The sequence below is a fragment of the Diplotaxodon limnothrissa genome, linkage group LG16 (assembly GCF_057381915.1).
Source record: "Diplotaxodon limnothrissa isolate DT_005_m linkage group LG16, D_limnothrissa_male_GT1.1, whole genome shotgun sequence".
Lineage (NCBI taxonomy): Eukaryota > Metazoa > Chordata > Actinopteri > Cichliformes > Cichlidae > Diplotaxodon > Diplotaxodon limnothrissa.
This window is the reverse complement of record NC_140611.1, coordinates 33,595,009-33,621,843: the sequence shown is the minus strand read 5'-3', so window position 1 is coordinate 33,621,843 and position 26,835 is coordinate 33,595,009. Positions and strand designations below refer to the sequence as shown.

The following is a 26,835-nucleotide window of genomic DNA, read 5'->3' as shown; positions in this document are numbered from 1 at the left end:
AGTTTACTTCCCATTACTTCCTGCATTTGGGTCCTACATCCTGCCCACCACGCAGCAAAGCTTGACACAGTCACATATTTTCATGCAAGTTGTCCAAATATGCCTGTTCAGTTAACTTAACTCATTCACTGCCATTGACGTCTATAGACGTCAATTACGTTTTTCAATGGGAGGGGCTAGAATACAACCTCGTCACAAAGCAAGAAATATTAGTGTCAAAGGCACTTTTCTGCTTGAAATGTATTTTTCACAAAAAGCTCGTTTTCTCCCTTTTTTTGGTCAAAACAGGCATTTTTGGTGGAACCCACCTCTCTTCTACAGCTGATTACTAAAGAATGGAAAATGGTAGAAACAAGCTTTTTTTTTGGATGAAAGAAGAGAGTCTGTTCTTCATTTTGGTAGGTTCAGCGTTTATATGATCATAACACACAGTTTTCTGTGGCTCTTCAAAAATGAGTAAAAATGCTCAAAAACCCTGGCAGTGGGGAGTTACCTGATTTGAAAATGGCTGGCAGTGAATGAGTTAAATGTTGTTTAATGGACCAGCATTAGAGATTTCTTTCATATTTCTTCATAAACTAAACTAGTAAAAGGTCCAGAGATTATTCCAAGTGTGTTGGGAAGCATTGTTTCCGTGAATCATACAACAAAGATTTCTCTCTTTTTCTAAAGAAAAACTCTTTTCGCAACATTTAGCTGAGTGAAGAAAATTCTCCAGGAGTTAGGTTTACCAGCCTCGACATTAGAAAGGTCATATTATAAATTATTTATATATTGCGGTTAAATATTTCAGTCGTTTGGATCACACTCTCCCAATTACACTTAGTCCAGAATCATATTTGTTCAAATACAAGTCTGCACTTTAAGGGCATATCACACCACATAGCTATAACTGGATTGTTATTGTGGATAACTAAAATAAAAGTTGCCAGTGTTCAAAATATATGGACCTCACTATACACTATCTCTTAAATAAATGTGGTGTCTTACAGTTGGCCAGCTGAAGTCTCGTCTGTTCTTTCTGTTGGCTCGGAGTGGCTCGTGTTTTCGATTTAATATAGGTCAACTTCTTTGGTTCCAATCCACCTGAAAGGATGAAATAAAACTAATTTTAGACATTGTTTTCTCAATGTTCTCACTCATGTCAAGAACAAGACTCAAATGTGGAGTTAGAAGAACTGCTTGACGCTGACAGGCTGACGTCTTCAAAGAGAGCACGATTATCATCCTGAATTCAAAGTGGCAGCAGATCTAAGAAACGCTAAAGGAGCTGCAGCTGACATCCAGAAAGACGGTAAATGTTTGGCTCAAACAGCCACCTCACATGTGAAAAATAATGCAAATGAAGACATGTTTTTCAGATAGGGAGTGACAGTTTAGGATGCTTAAATAAAACTGTTCTGACTGTGGGATGTCCTGTGTAGACAAACATTTAAATATGCATTTCACCTAAAAACAGTCAGAGACATTAACTGTTCACTTATTTGCTCCTCTGGACAATGTCTAACCAAGCTAAATGGTCCATATGTTAAGCGATCTGAGGCATTTTTTATCTATACAAACTAATTCAACTATGAGTCCTTTAAAAAAGTTATTGTTTCTCCCTCATCCTTCACCTGCTTTTAATTTTTCTCTCATAGTCAGCATATCTAAAATTTGTCTATCTTAAAAGATGGTCCTTCATTTTGATCCAATTCATAAGCTCTTTGTATTAAAATTAAACAGTTTTTCTTAAGAAATATGAGGAAAAGGAGGTTCTCAACTGTTTGCTTATCAAGAATGCAGGTTTAACATATCCTCAGTCTCAGGGCATCAAATACTGACTTGGTGTCTGAATAATAAAGAGACAAAGTCCAAAACCCATTGCTCCCTGATAAGGAGGTTTGTCCTGGTGACAAATCTGGGACTTACTTTAAGTCCTCCAACTTTTAAATATGGACCCTATGAAAGAGGACCTGTCACAGTCCTTGGATTTTTGTTATTTTGTGGTTTGGAATTCCAGGTAAATATTTTTATTCTTACTACAACTGTTTTAAAGGTTTGACTTCTGTGTTTGGCAGATTTCTGGTTTCCTGCATTGATTTCAACAATCTAGTAGATCACAAGCTTTATTTCCAGTGGTTGTTCTAATGATTAGTTTCAGTTTTGCATCCTATGTTTTGGTTCCTGGTCTTTTGTCTTTGTTTCTATTAAGATTCCCTCAGTGTTTTCCCTTCTGTTCATCCCTCTGTCACATCTTTCTGTCTTTGTCCTCCTGTGTTTCCCTGACTTTATCTTGATGTTTAGTGTAGGTCTTCTAGCCTCCATTATCAGTAAGTTTCCTTGGGTACTTGTTATTATTCATGTCCCTATCAATCTCCTTTGATTACTTCCTGTTTTTAATTAAAACGTTTGTTTCTTTTGTTTCCTGTGTTAATTTTGCATCAGCCTCTCTCCCTGATTGGTTTCTCCGCTACAACCAATTTCTCACCGTAAAGGGGTTACTGTTAGGAATAAATGTATTTAACTCAAATCATATTTGATTTATAAACTATAAAAAAAAGATTTTTGAGCATCTAAACGTAATCAGCAAGTAAAAACAAAAGTAAAAGGGGATTGGGGGGAAACAAGGAAAATAAAAAAGGAACAAATGAGTTGTGAACTATAGTGTGATGTGGTATTTATGGTATCCCTTTGGTGTCTGCTTATGTAGGTCTTTGGCTATGCAAAAATGCCAACAGCGTGTGGTGTTAGGTAAAGTGCTGACTGGTTGAAAAACTGGCTAAACCAGTAAGGGAATGGTAGAGTTCACCATGGAAAGAAAAGGGAAAAAAAGTGCTTTTAATTTCAGCTGAAAATCTTAATAACCCTGCCAAAGATAGCACTTCAAAATGATGAATGAGCTGTAATTAATATTAGCTTATATAAGTAACTTGTTAATTTATAAAGTCAGCCATCAAAAGTTCTCATTTAAGCTCTCGTTTGATTAAAAGTTACCGCCTCAAAATGTAAACCTGCTTCTTTCTGCCTCGGTGTGAAATCAAGTACTTGATTTCACACCATGAGTGTTTTTCCTTTTTCTACATGCCGTGTCATTAGCATACTGAGCAGGCCATGTGTGCAATATGCTCTCAGTACCATGATAAAGGCTCCGCTTGTTGTAACGACACCGTGATCGCTTCCAGCAATCTTTTATATAAAGGTAAATATTGAACTTTGAATCTTCAATTTCCCCGGTAACCTTGAATAACGCAGAGAACATGTGGATAAATGTGAGTGGATCTTCAGGAAATTTCCTTATGTGCTAAGTGCTCAATAGATACATGAATAATGAATTCCCTTCAGCAAGATTTTCTCTGGATATGTCTTTTGTAAAGGAAATGAGCAGTAAATGTCAAGAATAAAGCCTGTTCTTTAAGAGGCTTTAAAAAGCAAGATCATCTTTTTAAATCACAGTGCCTACTTAGACCAACATTAAAGCCACTGACAGGTGAAGTGAATAACACTGATATGAAGAAGTGTTCTACTGGAAAGTCTTAGGTCCTGGGATTCACCTGGATTATATTGTACCACCCATTAAAATGAATTTTTATTTCATTTTGGACAATTGAATAAGTACCTAATTTTTACCAAATTATTTTGTTGTTATTCTGCCTTAATTTCATAGCATTTGGTTTTATTTACTAATGTCTTAGAAATCTTTGATCTGGTGCAGGAACCTTAAAAAAACAAGGGGCACTCCCTGGTGACAGGAATTGATTTAAGGATGATGATTTGCCAAATGACAACAAAAATACTGCTGAGGAACAGGTTGAGGATACCCACAAATAGTCCAAGGTCCTCACCTGTCCTCTAAATTTCCTATATCCCAATCCGCTTGTGTGCTAACACGATGGAAATGCATCCCTTTTAGATCCATGTCCTCACAGATAAGAAGTCTCAACCACTAACCATAAGATATCAAGACAGTAGATTTGTGTCCAAAAAGTCTTGACCATCAGGACACAGAAAAACAAACAAACCACAACTGAGACATATCAGAAACTTTTAAATAAAAAAAAGAAAGCCATTGTATTTGTTGCCAAGACACAGGGTTAACCCTCTGAGGTCTGAGTCGTCATTGGTGAAGACTCAAACCCTAACCCTAAACGTATTCTATCATAATATGTCATTTTTATCATTTAAAAAAATGTCAGGAGTAAAAAAAAAAAAACTGTAACATCCATCAAACTTTTTTCATGTCTTTCAAAAAAATTCCTTTTTACTCTGTTATAAAACAGAGACTTATGATTACGCTGCATCCGCAGAGTGAAAGAGATCAACATGGTGATCAGACCAAAGAAAGTTGATGATGTTTGGTGATGTTAAAAAATCTGGTGACACGAAGTGGGCGGGACCTAAGGTAAAGTTTTCACACCTTCTAGTTGAGAAACTGAATGGCTACCAATGATATCTCAGGATACTGCTTACATATGACCTGGTAGTAAATACGATAGATTGTTACCTAGGCAACTGTGGCCTTGAATATCTGATCGTGACCAACTGACAGTTTCCAAGCGATGAGACATGAGTGAATCACTTCCAACATAGACACATCTAAAGGGGTTTGCGTCATAACTAATGATGACGTATACCTTAGAGGAGTTAACCTCTTTACATTCACTGTGTCACCAGTGACCTGTCTGGGGTGATGGTTGGGTTTTATTTTAGCCACATGCTAAACAGAGAAATTACTAGACAATATTTTACTCTCATAAATTTTGGAATTTGCAGTTTTCCAGATAAAAGATTTTCCATTTGGATTTGGGCACTTCCAAACAGGTGGAATTTCCACAGAAAAAGCCAAATGTTAGCCAAAACCCACTCTAAATGGATTGCTGGTGATCTGGTGGATGTTACATCAAGTATAAGATAAGTGTTTGTTACATAGATCAAACTCGGAACATTATACCAGCAACGCTACAAGTAAGAAAGATTAAGTAAGAGAGCATAAAAGTTTCCATCATTACTATAAGCTTTATTCCTGCAGTCCAAAGTTCAAAGCTGTACCTTTGGTCATTTTACCGTACCTTGTGGTGCTCTGGGTAGCCTGCTCTGGGCTTCACACACACTGGCAGAGGTCATAATGGGTTCAGACGGGGTTTGGATGGGCTGGAGGAAGGCCACAGTGGGGAAAGGCACTGACTGGATATGGGTCATGGAGGAATCGGACAGAGAGTTTGGCACCCCTGCATGGCTGCCGTCCTTATAGCTGGAGGGAATTCTCCACCGGGGTAACGGGGAAGGAGATGCGTCCTCGCTGGAGGAGCCAAGGACACTGGGAGGACTGAGGGATTGCTCTGGGGTTGATGAGGATTTGGGGAGGAGGTGCAGGATGGAGGAGAAGAAGGAACAGGATTCAGGAAGGGGGATGGTCCCGATTCCACTGTCCAACGTTCGCATCTTGCAGCCGGAGCCTGCGGCACAAGGAGAACAGCTGAAGTGGTTCAGGGTGGAGGGAATAAAAGGGAGAACATCAGGAATGAGACAGAGGGGTGACCATGGTTGAAGTGGCATTAAAGTAACCTTTAAAATAAATATGTACGGTACATGAATATAGATACTAACAGGCCTATTGTTAATCATTTATCTGGTACTCTAGCTGACTTTGTGTCTCCAGGAGCTGTTACAGTGAGGGCAGCTTTATCAATCAATAATAATGGATCTTCTCTGCAGTATCATAACTGATTCTCTCGTGCCTCCTTGTTATTCCTACCACATATCTTGACTGTTTGCCTGTTTTAAGCAGCTCGATCCTTGTGTTCTGGTCATTTGCAACACATGGTTAGTCTTTTCCTTCCTCTCTTTCACGGTCTAACTTTCAAAAGCCTTAAAAGCCAAGTCAAAAAGCAGTCCAATCTAATTATATAAGTGTGAGGCAGGGTAATGGTTTCTTTGCTCTCCAGCAGAAAATGACTCAGCCAAATCGGGTCCACTTGAACCACTGCTTTCATTTTACAGATATTGTTTGAATGCTCTGACTGTTAGCATGCACTGGTCACATGGTGAATGTGAAATGCACACAATGGCATGTGACATGAAATACAAATGCACGCTGCTGGGGATATTTAATTAACAAAATATTTGAAATCTTAAATAAAAATGGTTCTGTTGTATGCATTATTTAAACGGGTGTAAGGTTAATTCTTAAATGTATTAAGCACTTTTTGTTGAAAATATAAAGTAACTTGAAAAATGAGCCCTTTTCCACAAATATTCAAAGGATGTAATGCTTTGGTAAGCAGCATTAGCTAATATTAGCTTATAAATGTAGTACACTAATCAGTAAAATCATCAAAGCACCAACTTCCAGCACAGCAAAGACAAACTCAGAATATAAATTAAAAAATAAATACTGGTGTTGCTTCAAGTAGAAATTTGCTAGTAACAGTAGTAAGAAAGTAAGCTAAGTTTAGCTAGATAGCTACTAAATCAAGCTATCAAGGAATCTGTTTGGATTAGCTGATAAGCAAAGGGTGGGCAATTACTTTACCCAAGTGGCCACATGAGAAACTGGGACTGTTGTGAAGGGCCACACCAATAAGCTGAACTCAGTTAAACTCAGTAATAATGCTATCTCTTTATAAGCTTATTCACAACAGTGAACAACAGTACCAGTTTCTCATGTGGCCCCTTGAGACAAGGAAATACCCACGTTTGAGATAAGATAAAATTAGCTACCTGGCCAAATAAGGATTTGACCATCTGGGAAAAGTACAGTATCATGAACATGATATTAGATCATGGAGGATGTTTACCATTAAATGTAATGCTAAGTTGTCTTTCCTCTTAATGAGAAAGGCAGTTAATATTAGTTAACACTAGTATTTCTGCTAACACAGATGAATTGCTAGCTATGTCACACAGCAAACTGTTGTCTTAAAGTGGTCAGCTAAGTCATCCAATTACTTATGTTAGATGCTATGGCTAGATGGCTAACCACATCTTGCTTGCTAACGTTACTGCTCACAGAATCTGAGTGGAAACGTTAAGTGGATGACTTGGCAAATAACTTCATCAGCTAACCTAATCCATGATACTTACTTGCATGTAAGGTCAGTGTTGTTTTTAATCCATCAGTAAATTATGTAATAGAATGAAGTAAAGATTTATAACATTTATGTTATACAGTAATAGCCAGAATGATGGCAATTTTCCAGGAGGCTGTAACTTAGCTACACAACTTAACTCACAAGTAATTTTTTAAAACTAACTATACAGATATTCAGGTATTTACTGGTCTCTCAGTTGTTATACAAGGTTCATACAACATTCAGTGCATTAACAACAAAATGCCTAACTCATTTAAGACTAATATATGCAGAAATTGCACTGGACTTTTTAGCTTTTGCATCACTGTTCAGCCACATTTGCATCAGAGAACCATTTTTGTAAATCATAGGAAACCAAAAACAACATGAATCACTCCAGTCACCCATCTAGCATGCACATCATTGAAATAAGAAAATATTTCTTCAAGCTATTGTCATGCAGACTCATGTTTTAATATGTAGCCTGAAGCATGAAGCCTGTAGGCAATCACACTGTGGAGCTGAGGCAACAGCTGTGCCCCCTTTATTAATTAAGATGTGCACGCATGAGACTTTTGAGTGCTCCTCTGGGTTTCTTCAAGCCTGTTTTTCTTCATTTTTTTCTAATTCTGATTTTAAGCTGTTGTGCCCCGATTAATTGAGAACTTAAAATGATCACATTAAAAGTCATGCTATGTTTGAAAATAGACAAATGTGGAAAGGGGAATGGTAAAACCATTATCAATAATGCTGAAAAACATTAAGTTACATTTTAACTAGAAGCTCTGGAAACACCTCAGTACCGGTAGATTGCAATTCTTTAAAGTTACAGCCTCAGCTGGAAAACATTAACATCGATTACAGTCATCCACTGCAGCTTCCTCATATTAAATAATAGCTTTAAGTAGCTATGTTTAAATCAGCCAACTTGTACTCATGCAGCAACAAACAAGAACAAATAATTGAACTGTGGAGAAGTAGGACAGAAATGTTATTGATTAGTCTGGTCTTAGGTTGGAAGTCTTCTTTAGAAAGGCAGGATCACAGAGGCTGAGAATTGATTGCTTACAACAAGCCTCAGCTGTATTGAGAACAATCAATAGCTGCTTAATGTGACAAGATAACAGTGCAGTACTTAGTATTTAAAAATTATATAGCATACACATAAAAATAATATGACATGGTTTCTGTTTAAGCAGAAAAGTTTCACTTAAAGTGTCCCTACTGTGCTTTTTCCAGCTCTGTATTTTCATTTTTTGACTCTACTGCAGTAGCTTTGCATGATTTACAGTTCAAAATAATCCTTTACTCACTATAGAAGTTCCCGACTTCATACTTCAAAGCCAACCATTTTAGCTCCTCCCCTTTTAAGCAAACTGATTGGCTGTCACTTGACAAATTATTTTAGTAGTTGGTTTGGACTAATGTGGGTCCTGATTACAATATTAGGGATATCTTCTTATTCTCTGTGACATCATACAGAGCCAAGAACAGAAAAAAACCTGCCAGAATTGGAGCATTTAATGGAGTCTAAAATATTAGTTTCTGGCTCACAGGGATTATTTGCACAAAAACTGACCTCATTATTTGAAACACTGGCCATGTTTAATATGAATAGTTTATATATGACATAAAATATTGAAAAAGCACAATAGGTCATCTTTAAGGGTATGTGTTCGATAAGTTTAAGGCAGTGGTGTCAAACAACAATCAAATTGTCAAAATCTCTTCATAGGTTTTACAGCCTTTCCTACTGATGAAGACCACCCAACAGCCATTCATACTGCATTAAAATAATTAAGCAATAGATAAACAACTAAATGACAGAAAAGTCTTTATTTACTATTGTTTATAGAAACTGTTTGTTTTTGTTTTTTATGTTTTTTTTTACCATAGGATCAAAATAAAAACAAAAATGTTATTTTATTTGTTTTAGTTTTACTGTGAATTAACAAAAACTTCTGTTTTTAAATAGATTGCAGATTGCTTTCACTTCATTGTCTTTATCAGCAGCATTTCGTTATCACATTGAAAAACTGAGACTGTTCAATACTGTTGAAATTGCAGTTCTTTTTCTTATGTTTATTGAGATCGAATGCATAGTTAAATTTCTCCATACTGACAGAAGGGGCATTTTCTCTGGTTCTCTGGTTTGACTTAAGGTCAATGTGGGCTTTATGTGGCCCATGATGTAATATGAGTTTGACATCCCTGATTTAAGGTATTGATGTTCACATCTTAATAGGTCAAAAGGCTGGGCAGCAATTTACACCTCTCAGTAAAGGGCATCTTGTTAGTGAAAATCAACTTGAAAACAAAAATAAAATCTGACAAGCTTGACTTGAATGTAAAAGAGAAACTCATCACAGAAAAATAATTCAAACACAGACCAGAAAGGGGAAATCCAGTCGTCTTGCTCCTTTTAGAGTTGCTACAGCGGATCATCTGCCTCCATCTCATCCTGTCCCAGCATCTTCTTCTATCACACCAACAGTCTGCATGTCCTGCTTCACTACATCCATGAATCTTCTCTACAGGCTTCCCCTTTTCCTCCTGCCTGGCAGCTTCATATATAGCATCCTTTTTCCAGTACATCCGCTATTCCTTCTCTGCAAACCATCTCAGGCTTGCCTCTCTAACTTCGTGTCCAAACCATCTTAGCCTGAGTCGTCCCTCTGATGTACTCATGTGTAATCTTGTCCTTTGGATGGTGCTTAAAGACAAATGCAGCTGGTTAACCTCTTAAGCCCCAACGCCCCCTGATACGGGGGCAAAAGGCAGGAGATCAGTTAGGCTTGGGGTTTAAGAGGTTAAAGGAGTTTGTACCCTAACCTGCTGCACATTCTTTCCAGCTTGATCTCTCTGCCTAGCCAATCAACACCTTCCTTAGCATCCAGCCTTACATACAAAGCCTTTTCCTTTGCCATCACTCACTTCTGTATGCCCAGCCTCCCAATACTCTGAAATCACAAATATAAACCTTTTTTTTTTCTAAACTTTTCTCTAATTGTTGAGTGGGAATGGAAGTGGCCTCAAACATGAGCTCACTTCCACGTTCGTTATAACAACGTAGCCAAACATCCCATGACATCATTTGTATCCGACACAAATGTTGTGGATGCCAAGGTGATGTTATACCTGCCTCTCGGTGTGTGACTTTTCACGAGACTCTATACAGCTATTTTCCTCGTTGCCGAGTGTCAAAAAGGGCGGTTTTGATTTTCGTGAAGGAGAAAGTCTTATGACTCATCAGGTGACGCCACAGGTTAGCCAATTTGTGGCATGCAGTCTGTTGACATCACATTTTTGGATTTGCTTGGATCTTTGTGCCAGGTACTATGACCTAATCGAAAACCTAATGGACTTAATCAGAATCAGAATCAGAATACTTTATTGATCCCTGGGGGAAATTATTTTTTGTTACAGTGCTCCATTTTAAACCAACATTAAGACAAGACAGACAATACGCTAACTAAGAATAGTACAATATATACATATATATACATACATACATACATAAGTCACTTATAAATAAATATTTGGAAAAGAAACATGTGTAGCTGTAGCAGCAAACAGTGTGTTAAGTGGATGCGTTGTACAGGGAGATGGCCACAGGCAGGAATGATTTCCTGTGTCGTTCAGTGGTGCTTTTCGGTAATCTCAGTCTCTCACTGAACGTGCTCCTGTGACTGACCAGCATGTCATGGAGTGGGTGGGAGGTGTTATCCAACATTGTCTTTATCTTGGACAGCATCCGCCTCTCCGACACCACCTTGAGGGAGTCCAGCTCCATCCCCACAACATTGCTGGCCTTACAGATCAGTTTATTAAGTCTGTTGGCATCTGCGACCCTCAGCCTGCTCCCCCAGCATGCAACAGCATAGAGGATCGCACTGGCCACAACAGACTCATAGAAAATCCTCAGCATTTTCTGGCAGATGTTGAAGGACCTCAGTCGCCTCAAAAAATAGAGACGACTCTGGCCCTTCCTGTAAAGTGCTGTGGTGTTTTTAGCCCAGTCCAGTTTATTGTCAATGTGTACTCCAAGGTATTTATAGTCCTCCACAATGTCAACACTGACCCCCTGAATTGAAACAGGGGTCAAGTGTTTCCTGGTCTTCCTGAAGTCCACGATCAGTTCCTTGGTCTTTGCCACGTTGAGCTGCAGATGATTCTGCTCACACCACGTGACAAAGGAGTCGACCACAGCCCGGTACTCTGTCTCATCATCCCTGCTGATGCATCCAACCACCGCAGAGTCATCAGAAAACTTCTGAAGATGGCATGTCTCTGTGCAGTGGCTGAAGTCTGTGGTGTAGAGGGTGAAGAGGAAGGGGGAGAGGACAGTCCCCTGTGGTGCCCCTGTGTTGCTGATCACCTTGTCAGACACACACTGTGGGAGACGTACATATTGTGGTCTTCCTGTCAGGTAATCAACAATCCAGGACACCAGAGAAGCATCCACCTGCATCGCTGCTAACTTATCACCCAGGAGGGTCGGCCTGATGGTGTTGAAAGCACTGGAAAAGTCAAAAAACATGACCCTCACAGTGCTCGCCGGCTGGTCCAGATGGGTGTAGACACGATTGAGCAGGTAGATGATGGCGTCCTCTGTTCCGAGACGAGGCTGATAAGCGAACTGAAGGGGATCCAGATGTGGTCTTACTATGGGTCGCAGCTGGTCCAGGATGAGCCTTTCCAGGGTCTTCATGATGTGGGAGGTCAGTGCCACGGGCCTGTAATCCTGGGGGCCACTGGGACGAGGCGTCTTTGGTACAGGGACGAGGCATGATGTCTTCCACATCACCGGGACCCTCTGCAGACTCAGACTCAGCATAAACAGTTTATGAAAGACTCCACACAGCTGGGGGGCACAGGTCTTGAGGACAAGGGGACTCACTCCGTCTGGTCCAGCAGACTTGCCTGAGTGAAGTCTCCTCATTTGCATCTCAACCTGGTATTGAGTGAAGGTGATGGGTGGGGGAGGGGTGTCAGGAATCTCACAGGAGGCAACATGTGAAGAGAGAGGCTGGCACAGTGGTGTGGCTCTGGATTCCAGGCTGACTACAGGTGAGGTTGTGGGGGTGGGAGCAGACACTGTGGTGTCGAATCTATTGAAAAACAGATTCAACTCGTCGGCTCTATTCTCACCTCCCTCAGCTCCCCTGCTGTTGGTTGGCCTGAATCCAGTGATGGTCTTCATGCCCCTCCACACCTCTCTCATGCTGTTCTGCTGGAGTTTCCACTCCAGCTTCCTCCTGTAATTGTCCTTAGCCTCTCTGATCTTGTCCTTTAGTAACACCTGGATCTTCCTCACCTCCTCTTTGTTGCCCCCTCTGAAAGCCCTCTTCTTGTTGTTGAGGAGGGCTTTGATGTCCTTAGTCACCCACGGCTTGTTATGACTAAGGACATCAAAGCCCTCCTCAACAACAAGAAGAGGGCTTTCAGAGGGGGCAACAAAGAGGAGGTGAGGAAGATCCAGGTGTTACTAAAGGACAATGGAGTTGTGCCGAGCTGACCCAAGTCAGGACTAAAAGGGCTAATAGAGAGTCAAACAGGGCATGAAACAGGGTCTCTTGGCTGATAAACCTGCACCTTTTTACATGACCAGCCTTGCATCTTTGGTTTATAAAATGAGATTATTATTGGTGCTATTGTTATTAGGCAATAATGATTACCTGCAGAACGAGCAGCACACTCGTTATGATATAGTTTAGTAAGTTATATAGGGAGATATTATGTAAGGAGCAGATACGGCACTCCATGAATGCTGCAAATCTATGGCAAAGATGATGGATGCCCCGCTCCTGCCGCAGAGATCCTGACAACAACCAAACGAATCATATCATAGTGGATCGAACAATTCAAAGTTTCGCCGCATGCTGTCCAGATATTAGCTGTGCATATGACTATCCATATCGGGTCAGTGGCACGTTTCACTAGTTTGGTTATATGAGCACTTTGGTTGGTGATAAACACATGGACTATATAAAAGAAGGACGTAGCCACCGTGATGTTGCCCGTTATGAATACTTGAGCTTGGTGATTTGAAGGTGGATGTGACTATGAAGCTGCATGCTTCGCGAGCGCACCCTGACAAATAAATACCAGTCCATTTCCATCATGCAAACAACTTTAAAACTTTTAAGACATGTAATTTTACAGGCGTGTGACGCCCCAGCTGCAGCAACCTGTCCTGCATTATGCATTCCCTTGTTTGTCCCTTTGTTTTGCCTTGCAGGCTCCTGGTAATCAGTGCAGCTGGGAGCACCTGGCTGGTCTCTGTAGCACATTTATGAGCTGGCTGTCACAATATTTCCTCTCCATTCACCGTGCACCTTTTATTTGAGGTTTTATACAAAACTCCACCCTACAGTTAACATTCAAGCACTCCTGACGACTTACACACCTAATAAAATTGTAGTTTTTGCCTCTTTTTAGTTAACAAATTTGCATTAAACTGTGTCTCTGCCATTACTTTTCATGGCTCATGAGTTGGACCATGACAAGGGGGTAATAAAAACATGTTTTTATCTCAGCTGGATTTTAAAATAAGACTTCAGTTTGATGAGGAGTGGCTAAGATAAACTCTAGTGGCTTCAATGCACAGCCAGAAAGTTTCTCAGTAAAGTATGAGACTGAAAATGAGAATTTAATTGTGGTATTTTTGTTTTGTGCCTCTTCGCTTTAATGCATCAAGTTGAAAGCTGCTCTGTCGAGTCTGCATCAGGCCCAGCATTTTGGAGTCTGGGTGGTATAATTCAGCTCACAGCTGAAGGCAAACTTAATTCACTCAGTAGTAGTTTGGCTGATCGTGCTTAGCTGGTGCAGCGCTGAAATTTTAACGAGGTGATTAACCCCCGAGGGCAAGCGTTCGTCCGTATCAAACATGCTTGATATTTGCAGTGCCTCGCCGATGGTGTCACTCTGGCCAATGAAATTTCAGTACGGTCTGTCACCGGTCCTCCACTGGAGTGATGTGGAAAGTTTAATAAGCCGCTATTTCTAATTTAGTGAGTGACCACAAGGCAGAAAGAGCCAAATAAAGTTTTACTCCTCGTCTGTTATCTCTTTCCCACTCGCCTGCTTTTAAATAAATTGACACCTTTAGTTTCACCTCGTTAGTAAGCATCAGGCTTAAATGCTTTTTAAACTTGCTTTGTGAGAGATTTCATCTACACCGAATTATTACTGAGCAGCAATCCAAGCCTAGCACAGAACATGAGTGTTTTTGGTATGTTCTTGATTCTCTGGTATTAAATCACACAGGTAAAAAAACCCACTCCAGCCTAATGTGTCTGTGCATTTGTTTTCAAAAGGGTAATTAGAACAGATCCAGTGGGACAGTCAGTCCAGAACTTTAAGGACCAAACTGGTCAAAATGCAGAATTTTTAAATTTTTAACCAGCAGATAACAGGAAAAAGGGACGAGAGAGATTAGTTTGATTTGCCCATATGAACCCATGTTTGCAGCTGTGGCCTTGCTTCATAAAAAAATAACAGATTATAAAAATGTAATTGCAGTTCAAGAAGCAAACTAAACGTCTACGCCTACACCGAAACATCCAGATCTGTTGGGATCTTCTGTATGTGGAATTTGCATGTTTTTCTTGTGCCTAAATGAGTTTCCTTCAGATACTACCAGTTCCTCCCACTGTCCAAAGGCATGCATGTTAGGTGAACTGGAAAATGGATGTACTGCAGATCTTTCTTGTTTTCTCACATGCCAGTTACCAGAGTTTGCCTGAGTATGCTCCTAAAGGTATAGACTGACCAAGTCACCAGGATCCATCTGTACACTGTATACAGATGCATGAAATCCACTGCCGTCCCATCCAGCAGCTGCTGAGATATTCCAGTTTGAATCAAAGACTGAAACATCCACTACAGGGAGCGTTCTCCCACACGTGTGCCCAAATTTGAACATTATTAAACTAAGATTGAAATTTCAGTCCCATGCAGCCCTCTGCATGAGAAAATTACATCTGCACCCCATCTTATTATGGCAAGCATACCAACTTTCAGCTATCAGTTGGAGGGAGATTGTTGGACTAAATGGTGGGGCGAGCGTGTGTGTGTGTGTGTGTTGGAACATTAAACAGTGCAGAGGTGTATTTCAGAGGGGGAAAAAAGTCCCACGGGACAATAATAACCTTAATAATTAGTTTTCAGCTCAAACTTGCCGTCTATGCTGCTCACAAATGCACAATGTAAAAACAAAATCCTAAAAAAACAGTAATATTCCAGCAGCTGGGGCACCAAAATAATACCAGAAAATAACAGAAAATAACTTTCCCATGAAAATACGGTTATTTTCAGTAATGAAAATACACTTTGTTGCCCTAATTTTACATGGGATTTTGCCTTTTTCAAGTGCTTTTAAACATTAAATTAGGAACAATTTAATGTGATTAAACAATGAAATTACCTATAAACTGAATGAATGAATAATAATACTTAAATGTATAGAAACATACAGCTAACAGTTGGTTTAAATAATAATGGATTGCATTCATATGGCGCTTTATGAGAACCTCAAAGCGCTTTACAATTCCACTTTATAATTCCCCTCTGGCCATCACCACTAGGTGGTAGGTGAAGTGTCTTGCCCAAGGACACAACGACCGAGAGTGTCCGAGCCGGGGCTCAAAGCGGCAACCTTCTGATTACAAGGCGAACTGCCAACTCTTGAGCCACGATTGCCCTACTAAATATGCATATGTACAGACAGATACATTTAAAAAACAAAGAAATTATGTTTTATTACATTTACAGTGATTTTACGTTAATTTACATTTGAAATGTGAAATCACAGTCTCTTTATGTAAATTTAATGATATTCTAGAAGAACACTACAAAACTGTAAAATACACAGTAAAATACTTTTATATTACAATTTTTTTTTTACAGTGTGTGTTTTTACTTCATATGTAATCAAACTGTATTTAACTCACTCACTGACTCAAATGAACAGGCTTCTTACTCCCATGTTCTTTTACTTCCTAACAAATTCTATATGATCTTAATGGTGTGTATTATTATGCTAATGTTGCATTATTTTGGCAATATTTTATCCAGTCATCCCAATAAAGACCACTGAATTCAGTTCAATTTAAATACTTACAGAGTTACACTAAGCAGACATGCATGTGCACAATACCTGTAAAGCTGCAAGGTGTAAGTCTCATTAATAATCTCTAACAGGCAGGTGTTAAATTAAAGGATAGATATGGACATAGGTGGGGAAAATCTCCAATCTTTGTGGTGTTGAGATGTAAAAACAAAAACTAAATGTGAAGACTAAAATAAAAGGTTCAAGCTAATCTTTTTTTCATAAAGAGCTGGTTTTGAAGCTTCTCCTTTTATCTGGAGACTTTTTGGGCAGTGTGAGAATGAAAGCAAAAGTGTGTGTCAGCCATGCGTTATGGTCGTCATATGGCTTCACACCTCTGCAGGGCAGTGAGCTGTCTTTGGTTGCAGCAGCAGTTTGGTCCACAGAATCAAAACAGCTGAAGCAGATTCATCATGGATCCACCACTCACAGTAAAACTGGCCATGAGTAAGCTCGAGTGAATACGTTTATCCTGATTTGATGAGCCTGGGCATGCAGATTTTTAGTGCATGAGTCCGTGAAGATGAGTGGTCAAGCCTACCGTTAAAGAGCGAAGTCTGCATGGTGTAAAGCCACGGTGGAATGATTTGCTCCGATTTAAAAAAAAAAAAACATGAACAGAGATATGGTGGCGGCAAAAGCACAAACTGACAAAATTTAGCATTTTGCATGTTTGCTTGACTGCTCATGGCATATTTATCATGTTCATGACTTACACATGTGTGTCAAATTTGGTCTTCACTTCTGTCTGCAAACTGTAAAACGGTAAGCACAGATGAAACCTTAATGCTATCATTGTTTGAAAGACACATTAACATTGCTACATTGGTACCGAGTCAGAGGCTTCTAAAACTATTTAAGGAGACTGTGACAGAACAGAGGAGAGAAAAGTCTGACCTATTACTGCATCCTGGTTCGGGCTCTTCACCGTGGATCCATTTTCACCGTCAGATCTTCTGTTCATCATCTGCATCTTTGTATTTTTGAAGAAAAATAAAAACAAAGATATTAAAACTTTATACATTTGTACATTAAGCAATTTTTCATTGCATGTTTCTTTTAGAAAACACTGCATACGTTTCCACTGAAATCACTGAGCTCACACCATGTTAGACGAACCAACTCAATGAGTGAAACTAAAGACATGTAATCTTCTCCTTCTAATAGAACATGGTCTCTGACTCTGGATGGCATTACTTTGGTCTGCAGCAGCATGATGAGTAACCTTGGTGTCATTTTTGATCAGGATGCATCCTTCAGCTTGTGCATTTAACAAATAGGTTGCTTTCTTTTATCTGCATAGTGCTGTCAAAATCAGAAGCGTCCTGTCTCAGAGTGAAGCTGAAAAGCTAATCCATGCATCTGCTACTTATAGCCTGGACTCGTTATCTGAAAGCTCCCTAAAAACAGTCAGTTGATCCAAAATAAAAGTAAGAAACTTAATTCAAGCTCAGCATGTGGCTAAAACAAGCCCTTACACAGGGCACTTGTGACAAGAAAGTACAGTACACATGTTTTACCTGCCTCTTATTTCTTAAAAAATATTTTTCTTGTAATTTTTTTAATTGGTCTTCAGCAATCGTTCTTCAGGCTTTCCAAAGAAGAGCTTTAAATGTCGTTCAAGAAGCCTGGAGAACTATTCCTGAAGACTACTTAATGAAATGACAAAAAATCTGCCTGAGAGAGTTCAGACTGTGATGAAGAATAACGGTGGTCAGACCAAATATTGATTTATTTATTTTTTATTAGTATAAGTTTCAGTTTCTAAAGTGTTTCCCTGTCGGTTTCTCCTTCATGTTTCTTCTTTATGTGTTTAGGTTTCATTTTTTGATGGACCATCCTGCATTTGGGTCCTTCCCAGAAAGTTTGGAGGAATGGTTTGTGGATTTGAACTGAAGTCTAGCTCATTTATTAAAACAGCTGACAATCAAGTACTGAACAAAATCTGGCTTTTGGTCAGCGCATACTGATGTCGTATTTTAACTGACTGGGCACTCCTATAGCATTATTTTTTTATTCTGCAAGGCTGACCTATAGATTTCCTCAGATGCCTAGAGACTGCAGCCAAATGCGCTCTGCTGTCATTGTCACTGCAGTCGCACTAAAAAAGAAAGAAAATGGTTGGAAAACCTTACTGCACATGTTGTAAAGGGGTGTATTTTCAAAATCCTACTCAAACAGCTATTGTTAGTAAAATAAAAATTTAGAAGCAGTGTTTGGGTTAAGATCTTGTATTGTATTTAACCAAAGCTATTACAGTCTCCAAGTCCTCACAGAAAATGACTTGCTCCTTAATCAGACTAATGCTACCACTATACCTCCACCCTCCTCGTGCTGACTTTTTTTGGTTTTTACACTTTTTTATAAAGCAAAGAAGGATTCCAACAAAATGATGTTGAACAACATCTTCTCACCCCATGACATAAAACCTGAAGTTTTGTCTCTGGGTTCTCATCAACACTGGTTGCTCAAAGCAAATGTTCCTGTATAGAAAAACCCACAATCAGGAGGGAGCTGTGTGCCTTTGTGTCACATTGTGACCTGAAGGGATCCTGACCCAGCATCAGTATGTGAGTGTGCTTCCAGAGGCAGGAAGCGTTTTGGTGGCTGTGAATCTTTTCTGTTTTCTGTTTAGTGCCTCAGCGGCAACCGAAACAACAGCTGAATGTTGTATCAGTATTTCAGAATTCACCTCTCATCCATTTCTTCATTTTTTCCCGGACATTAAAGGTACAGTTCTTGCTGCTGTGATGCATCTCATGCTAATAAAATCACTGCCTGCTTGGATTAGTTAAGGATTAATTTACCTTCGGGTCCCCGATGATGTCAGCATGTCCTTGTATCTCACTCAGGGACATACCCGGGCAGGGCATTGAGATGCATGCCCGCACTGCATCGTGAGACTCTCTTCTCCCCACAGAGCTGAAAGAAAACAGTCTGTCAACACGCCACCACACACTGAAATCTTGTGATATTGACTCTCGATGCCCGGGGTGAGTCGGCTGATAAATGACCCCGCTATCTATTGAAACCTGGCTGTGAGCCTCTGTATGAACAGGTCTCAGGGCTAAGGAGGCTCATAAATGTGTCTGACCATTTGATAAAAAATGACCCGTGTCATCTGAATCAGGAAAGCTATGAATCAATTGTATATATGAAACTGTGAGAGGCAGTGAAGATCTCAAAAGTACAGTAATTAGTTTATTAAGCAGAGAAGAGTCAAAACGGGGTCTCTGCACCAATTTAAAGATCAAAATGAATGCTTTTGTGTATATGGTTGAATTTAAGTGAAAAAATGTGACAATGGTTTTTCGTATACTTCTTTTAATACTAATGTACTACTATACAAAATAAAGCAAAATACACCTATTTTGATTCACTTTGTATATTATTCAGCATCCTTATTGATGTAAACCTCAACAACAACAACAGACATATTTCTAACGTCCAGCTCAGGCAGTTTTAATGAAAATTGTGGCAGCTTGTTGTTTATGATTGGAAAGCAACTTCATTCGTTTTGATTTGGTGTCCTTAATTTGCAAAGCTTGAATTGATTAATATCTTTTCAGCAAGGTTGGTCATCAACTCCCTGCTGCACATGTGTGGCAGCTCATTGTTTTATTGAGTGTCAGATCTTTACTGTGGACAGCTGAAATGAAACATCTGTTATATACACACTGCAACTTAACAAAACACCAGCAAGGAAAACTACAGTGTTCTGTTTGCTGGTGTTTTTGCTTTTGTTAAGCTGGAGAGTGTTTGACCCCTCAGGGCCATCGTAGTGATAACAATTCATTCAGCATTCAGCTGGTGAGTCTGTACGGAGAGCTGCACACTCCTCCTTAATTTTGTGTGTGTGTGTGTGTTACTCCAGCACATGAGTTAAAATTGTATTTAGAATGTGCAGACATAGAGAGTCTGGTAATTTAGTAACATTAGAATTTCAGAATAATTGTACTCCAGTTATTAATAATAAAGTGTGAGGGCAACACAAATTAAGGGGGAAAAAACAATACTGAGAGATATTTTTAAGAAGACTTTTTGTAGATGGATGCTAAAACATGATCTTAGCCATATCTTATTAAACTACTATAGGAACAAAAATATTTCAGCCTGAAAGAGAAAGGCAGGGCTTTTTCTTCATTATGACAAGATAAGCCATTCCTGTTATATTTCTTTGAAGTCTGCCTAAAGGGCAAAGTCTCTGTGGACTAGTCTGTGCAATCACAAACACCAAAGCAGGTATATGGCTGTCGACATGAAGCCTCACATTCTCTATCACTGATCACTGCTTGTTAACAAAAAATGCTTATCAATTGAGGTGGGAAAATGCATGTTACCTACAGCAGATTTATTGGAAAGCTAAGATAATTTCCATTTTTATGATTTTGTGACATGTGGGAAACCTGAAAAACATGACCTTTATCACTGATTTACCAGCTTTCTTACCAGTCTTTTCCATCACTTTTTCTTCTGTCTCTCTTCTTGTCAGACTTTGTCTGCTTTCCGCCCAGAAGCGATGAGATCTTTTGCTCCCTCTTGTCGTCTTTTCCTTTTGGTGGATCAACCTTTTTGCTGGGAGCAGGAAGCTTACTCTTACGAAAGCCGAACCAACTTGCTAAGCTTGATCCAGATTTTTGCTTCACCTCACTGGTTCGCTCTTGTTCCTGAGACTTGTGCAAGTTCTCCTCTATGCCGAGCATCACTTTCTCTTCAATTGTAGTTATGGTGCTTTGTCTCTCAGGCTCTTCAGAAACTGGCTCCCCGAAGGCGCTCGAAAACTGTTGCTCTATCTGAAGTCGCCTAGCCTGCTCACGCTGGAGTTTGAGACTTTGGAGTCTTTCACTGGAGGACCCCAGATGTAAAGGAACTGCTAGTCCCTCTTCAATCAAAAAGTTGTTTAAGAGGGATCGATTCATTGGACAGTGGTAGCTACTGGAGCAGCTCATACTTCCTGGGAGGACATCACCAAGAGAGTTCAAGGAGCTCCCTGAGTGTGTTTTGATCTGTGTGCGGACCTTTCCAGATCTGTTGAAGCTTGGTCTGTCCATATAGCGTGCACCAAAGCTCTGACTACGAGCTTTGGCCCCATTCATGCCCAGCACTGGTTTAAGAGGAGGTCTAGTAGAAACAGATACAGACCGTTTGAACAGCCAGCCTTCCTCGTCAAATCCCCAGTCTAGCATTACACCACTGTCTGACACAACAGGTTGGACAGAAGGCTCAGAATCTAGCGAGTTGCAACGGGTCTCAATCTTTCTGCGGGTGTTATCATGAGTGCTGGATTCATGTATTGTCTGGGGGTCACACGTGAAAGTCTGAAAGGTCTGGATGCTTTTTCCAGAAGGGTTCGTATCGTCCTTGTTTTGCCTTCCGAAAATGAGGAAGGTATTTGCTTCTTGTCCAGCGATTGCCTCGTGAGATTTGGCATTTACAGGAAGAGTCCTTTTTACGGCTCTTGAAGAGGAAGTCTGTGGATGGTAGTATGCATTAGAATATGCTGGTGGTAAGACTTCCGAGAGTTTTGGCTCACTGACACTCTGTTGGGATCTTTGCAAGACGCTCTGATTTGGCAATACAGAGGGAACGCCATTTTCAATATAGCTGATGGTAGCTCTGTCTGTAGATAACCGGACAGATTCTGAAGCTGATTGTGATTCTTGAACTACAACAGGAGGTATCATAGATGAATGGGTGTGGTACATTTTACCTTCAGCACCCATTTGTGGGGCTGCATGTTGACCATCTAGTATTGCACTGGATTGTTGAGGTTGTACGACTGAAGAAACCTGATGCATATGCAACTTGGTTGGGCCAGTCATTGAACTTTGAGCCTGCCCTGGAGATGTTTGATCTTTGGGAAAGCTGTCACTACTAGGTCTGAGAAGAAGAGAAGTAGTTCGACCTGGGGGTCGCGGCGGGGATAGGGATCTGAGTTCTGAGTCACAGTCATGGTCCTGACGTCGTTGTTTTCGTGGAGAGCATGGTAAGTTGTCATAGATACCATCTTCTGAAGAGTCATTGCTTGACTGAAGTCTGGCTATTTGTGATTTTGTGGGACTCTTTAAGCCATCACTGACCCCTGTAGACTTAAATATCTTTGAATGTTTCACGGGAGAAACAAGAGGTGAGCACTTTTGCATCTTCTCAAGAGACTTGGAACTTGATGATGCTGAATTATCCTCATCTTTCTCAGTTTTAGATAATGTGCTCTTGGTTGAACCATGGGCTTTATTTAAATTTGTCCTTTTGCTAGGGGCACTGCTCCCTGTAGGGTTAGGGCTGGGCTGTCCTTTGGGCCTTTGACCCTTGATAAGCTTTTGATGTAGAGGAGAATGTGTGTGCTTTTGTTGCTCTGGTCCTCCATCTGCACTCTTGCTCCGCAAAATAAAAGCCTTTCTTGCTGAGTCACAGAGTTGAGGTTTTGGTTTCCTCTGAGGAGATTCTGAGGCGGAATAGTCCTGGTGGTCACCGCCGGCTTGACTTATTGGGTCTCTGCGATGAGGAACTTCCATTGAGGAGCTGCGCTGCCTGGCTTCATTCATGCAGCACAGAGCTCTTGGTACAGTATGTTGAACTGATGAGCCAACATCACCTGTTCCCACTTCCACTTGTTTGGAGGACGCTCTTCCCTGTTGTCCTTTGACATAATCAAGCCTGGATTTACGGTCAGTGGATCTTTCCTGGTTATTGTTTCTGTCACTCAACTTTACGCCTTTATGTTTTTCTAGTGAATCTATCTTCATTTCCTCCAGATGTGTAAGGCTATCAGTTGGGCTCACACCAGGTTTAACTGTGGGGCCCTCCAGAAATAAGAAGTTGTCTGTGACAGGTGAAGGAAACAGACCAGAGTTCCCTGAAAGTTTCACAGGATCTACTTCAAATTCCTGAGTGACCTCCAACTTGTCCAAGCTTAGAAGTTCTTTTGCTGGCAGGTCACTGGATTCGCTGTTTGGTACTTTAGGCAATTCGTCATCCGCATCATCAGAGTCTACAATGGAAATCCTTGTTTCTGCTTTGAAAGGTTTACTTGTAGGGGCTACTTGCTTGGCTGTAGTCCCTCGCTGGGCAAACTTGACACCAAGTGAGTATATACCCTCGTTTGAGGTCATACAGTCTTTGCAGTGTGGTACAGATGGAAGGGAGGAAGTCCCCTTGGAGTTGGACATTTGAAGACGTTTCAGGCCTTTCAAAATGTGACCTTCCTTCCATCCCAGGTCTGTGTGCTCCAGAGCAGCGGAGTGATTGCTGGATACTGAACCAGTACTCATCCTTTTGTCTCGGCTTGAGGCACACTATGTATTAAAAAAGATATTTGCAATTACTGAAATAGCATTCATAATTAGCTTTTGCAAATTACATTTTTTTCAAACAAAAAAGAAGATGGATGGAAGGTGAATGATACCAACCTGCTTTGAGTAGCCACGTCCCTCTGCCCAAGTGTGGGAGCCACTGGAATATTCACTGCAAGCGCTGGAGAGTGAAAGCTCACTGCCACTGCCGCTGCCACTGCTGCGTGGGCACGTTAGACTCAGCAGGCTGGGCCACCTTCCTGCAGGAATTCCTGCTTTTCCATTCCTTTGGACCTCCTGAAAAAGAAGATATCTTGCAGTTAATTTAAAGGTAGTATTTTTCTAGTGGGTGTGCTAGAATATTTTCTGATGTGTGCTGCTATTTTGTACTTTTCTTTACCTATCATTTCACCATTGTAAATAAGAATGTGCTCATAATGACTTAAAGTTCATTGAAATAAAGTTCACACTGGCACACTTCAACATTGTGTGGTGCAAACTGGTATTACACAAACGTGCAGCTTGGTCGTACTTTTTCAACACAAAGCATACTAGATGTATGGCTTTATATGTCCCTATGGCTTTATATGTCCCTATGGCATATAAAGCCATAGGGATGGTTTCTTCAAATTCCGCTGATAGGTTGATTTTAAAGGTTTAAAGCACAGCGATTTACAATAAGCACCTTAAAAACACAATAAAGAGACAACTGCTCCGGTGAAAAATTCATCGTACATGTGGGGTATGGCTGAGTGGTGAAAGCACAAATGGAGGGCCTTTACTGCACCTCATTTACAGGACAGATCAGTTTGGCCAAATCTGAAGAAAAAAGTCAAACTAAGAAAAGTACTCCAATTGTTAAAAGTATACACACTGTCTTTGTTGGGTGTCTGGTAGTACAGGCACTGTTGCTTCCTCACCACCATTACCTGATACAAAAGACTGTCAACAAAAGCTGCAACGCCCACCAGTATAGACAGTAGTTACTCCCAATTCAGTTTTTCAAAAGAGACTTATAATAAGTCAACAACGGAAAACATATACTGTCATAATAAAATAATTGCAAACATCATAAAATTAACCCACAAATATCACCCATATCCCCCCTTTTTTCATACCACAGCTGGCACATTGCCCGGGGAACCTGAAAAAAGTCTAAAAGGGACCTGGAATGGTTTGCCAGTTCCTGGGTTCAGCACTGGGGTGATCCCTCATGCACTATATGGACAAAACATTGAATCCTATATGAAGCATGAATCCTGTAGGGTTGTTGTTCCGGGGCTGACCTGTCAAACATCTTTGAGAAGAGCGAAAATTCCCACAGACACACTCCAAAAACTTGTAGACAGCTTTTCTAAAAGAGTGGAGCTGTTATATCTCCAAAGGGGTATATAACGTGTACGTGGCTTCCTTCTTTTGTCCATACTCTTTAACATTCAGCTGCTTCTCCAGTGAGCCTCCTGTCCTGTCTTGCTTTATTGTGAGGTTCTAGCACTCTGACTGGAACTGGTTCATTTGGGCTCAGAGAGCTCAGAGAGCCCAAATGACAGACAAAGACATCGATTGTAAAATGCATCCAAGATCAGAGAGTTGGAGTCCAATCGTGGTATGGAAGACTAGCTGGTGAGGCAGCTGGTCAGTTATTCATATATTCAATTCATTTGCAGCTAAAATTTTTGCAGTGGGGCTCCTGATGTTAACCTCCTAACAACTATCAGTTCACCTGTGATCCATCTACAGTTATAGGTTTGGGTTGAGATAACAGTCATGGAATTTTTCCTGTTTAAAAGCTTACCTTTTGGATGTTTTAAAGGAAAACTGTAACGGGAATGACAGATCCAACCACATACTGCACTTTAACACCCTTTATTAATTCCAGGTTGTCGTATTTACAACTCACGGCTGTAGCTTTTCACCTGCGATCCACTATACTACAACAACAACACTCCTTAGGTCCCGGCACGTTTAATAGGGGAGGCATGATGAGCTAATTGACAAACCATGCCTCGCCACACTGTAATGTGGAAATGAAAGTGTAAGCATTCATTTGAAAGGTAAGATCTTCTAAAAACTGTCAGTGTGATTAAACTTAAACTCAACCCCGAACCCAACCCTCAGCAGGTCGCCAACTGCTGGGTGTTATAAGCTCATCCTCTGATTCACACTGGTGAACACAGTACGTGTTCATCCACCTAATTCGTGACATTATGTGTTTCTTGGACGGCCCTTCGCTCTCCATTTGTCTCCGTCACAGTCCTTAAAAGAATCAATATGCTGGATACACCGCTGTCTCTTTCCATCCAAAGGCTAATTGAAGAATGGGATGACATTTTCTACTCCTGCGGTCAGATGGCTCCTGTTTAAAAACGCTGAGTGTTTTCATCTTTCTCTAGTCTCACAGGTGCACCATGATCTCTGTGAGAGCTGCTGAATGAGGCATTTTAAAACAATGCCTCTATTCTGACACAAAGGGAGGCTATTAACTGTGCCAAGAGCCTCTTGGTGTCTCTGCTGTTCATTTATATTTCAGCTGCATAAAGACTAATGACTGTTAGATGAAGATGATGCCCCTGTGAGGGCTAAAAAGCTAGAAAATGAACCAAAATCAACATTCACATTATTCCACTGACTCATATCACTCTTGATATGAGTCCTTTGGTGATATTTCTGAAAGCAAGTTTTGTGCCTGTGCCAGATGTGCCTGCGTGATGAATGTTTGTCGCAAGGACAAAAATGCAATTTTGTAGAAAGAAAATTTCACAGAGCATTTTCCCTAAAAAGTCTCCAGCTAATGCAAAATGCTTGTATTAAAGGTTAAGAGAGATAGACATGGTTTGAAGGAAAGTTTTGAAAGCTTTAATAGAAACTGAATATTTTATCACGCAATTTATTTTGGAGTAAAATCCCCAGTTTCTTGTAATAACGGGCAACTTTTGAATGATTGGTTTACTGATACTGTCACGGTCCTGGGTCTTCTGACTCAGCGTTTTTAGTTCTTTGTGATGTTTGTATTATCGTACTTGTGTGAGTTATTCTATGGTTTCTAGTTTCGATCCCTTGCCCTTCATGTTTCTCTGTGTCCCCTCTGTGTCTGCATGTTTGAGTTCCCCTCTGTGTCTTTCAGTTCTTAGAGTCCTCTGCCTTATGGTTTATGTCTCTGTGTTTCTTAGTTGCTGTCTCCACTGTGTCAAGTTCGCGTCTCTGTGATCCTTCCTGTTTTACTTTGAAGGTCCGTGTCTTATGTGAATGTGTCCTGCTTTGCTTGTCTCGTCAGTCCTGATTTCTCCCAGGCAGTGTTGGGGAGTAACGGAATACATGTACCGCCGTTACGTATTTAAAATACAAAATATGAGTAACTGTATTCCGTTACAGTTACCGTTTA

The 26,835-nt window shown here is 40.4% G+C and overlaps 1 protein-coding gene across 1 annotated transcript in view; it reads right to left on the bottom strand.

Annotated features, from left to right (window-relative positions):
* Positions 1-961: 961 nt before the first annotated feature.
* Positions 962-26,835, bottom strand: part of LOC146616540 (nck-associated protein 5-like) — an 89,349-nt gene continuing 63,475 nt past the window's right edge. The window contains exons 7-12 of the mRNA XM_085374315.1: positions 23,571-23,750; positions 20,611-23,456; positions 18,969-19,083; positions 17,059-17,134; positions 5,049-5,435; positions 962-1,086 (exon numbers count right to left, since the gene is read on the bottom strand). Coding sequence (XP_085230441.1) covers positions 962-1,086; positions 5,049-5,435; positions 17,059-17,134; positions 18,969-19,083; positions 20,611-23,456; positions 23,571-23,750 — 3,729 coding nt within the window. The remainder of the gene's footprint in view (positions 1,087-5,048; positions 5,436-17,058; positions 17,135-18,968; positions 19,084-20,610; positions 23,457-23,570; positions 23,751-26,835) is intronic.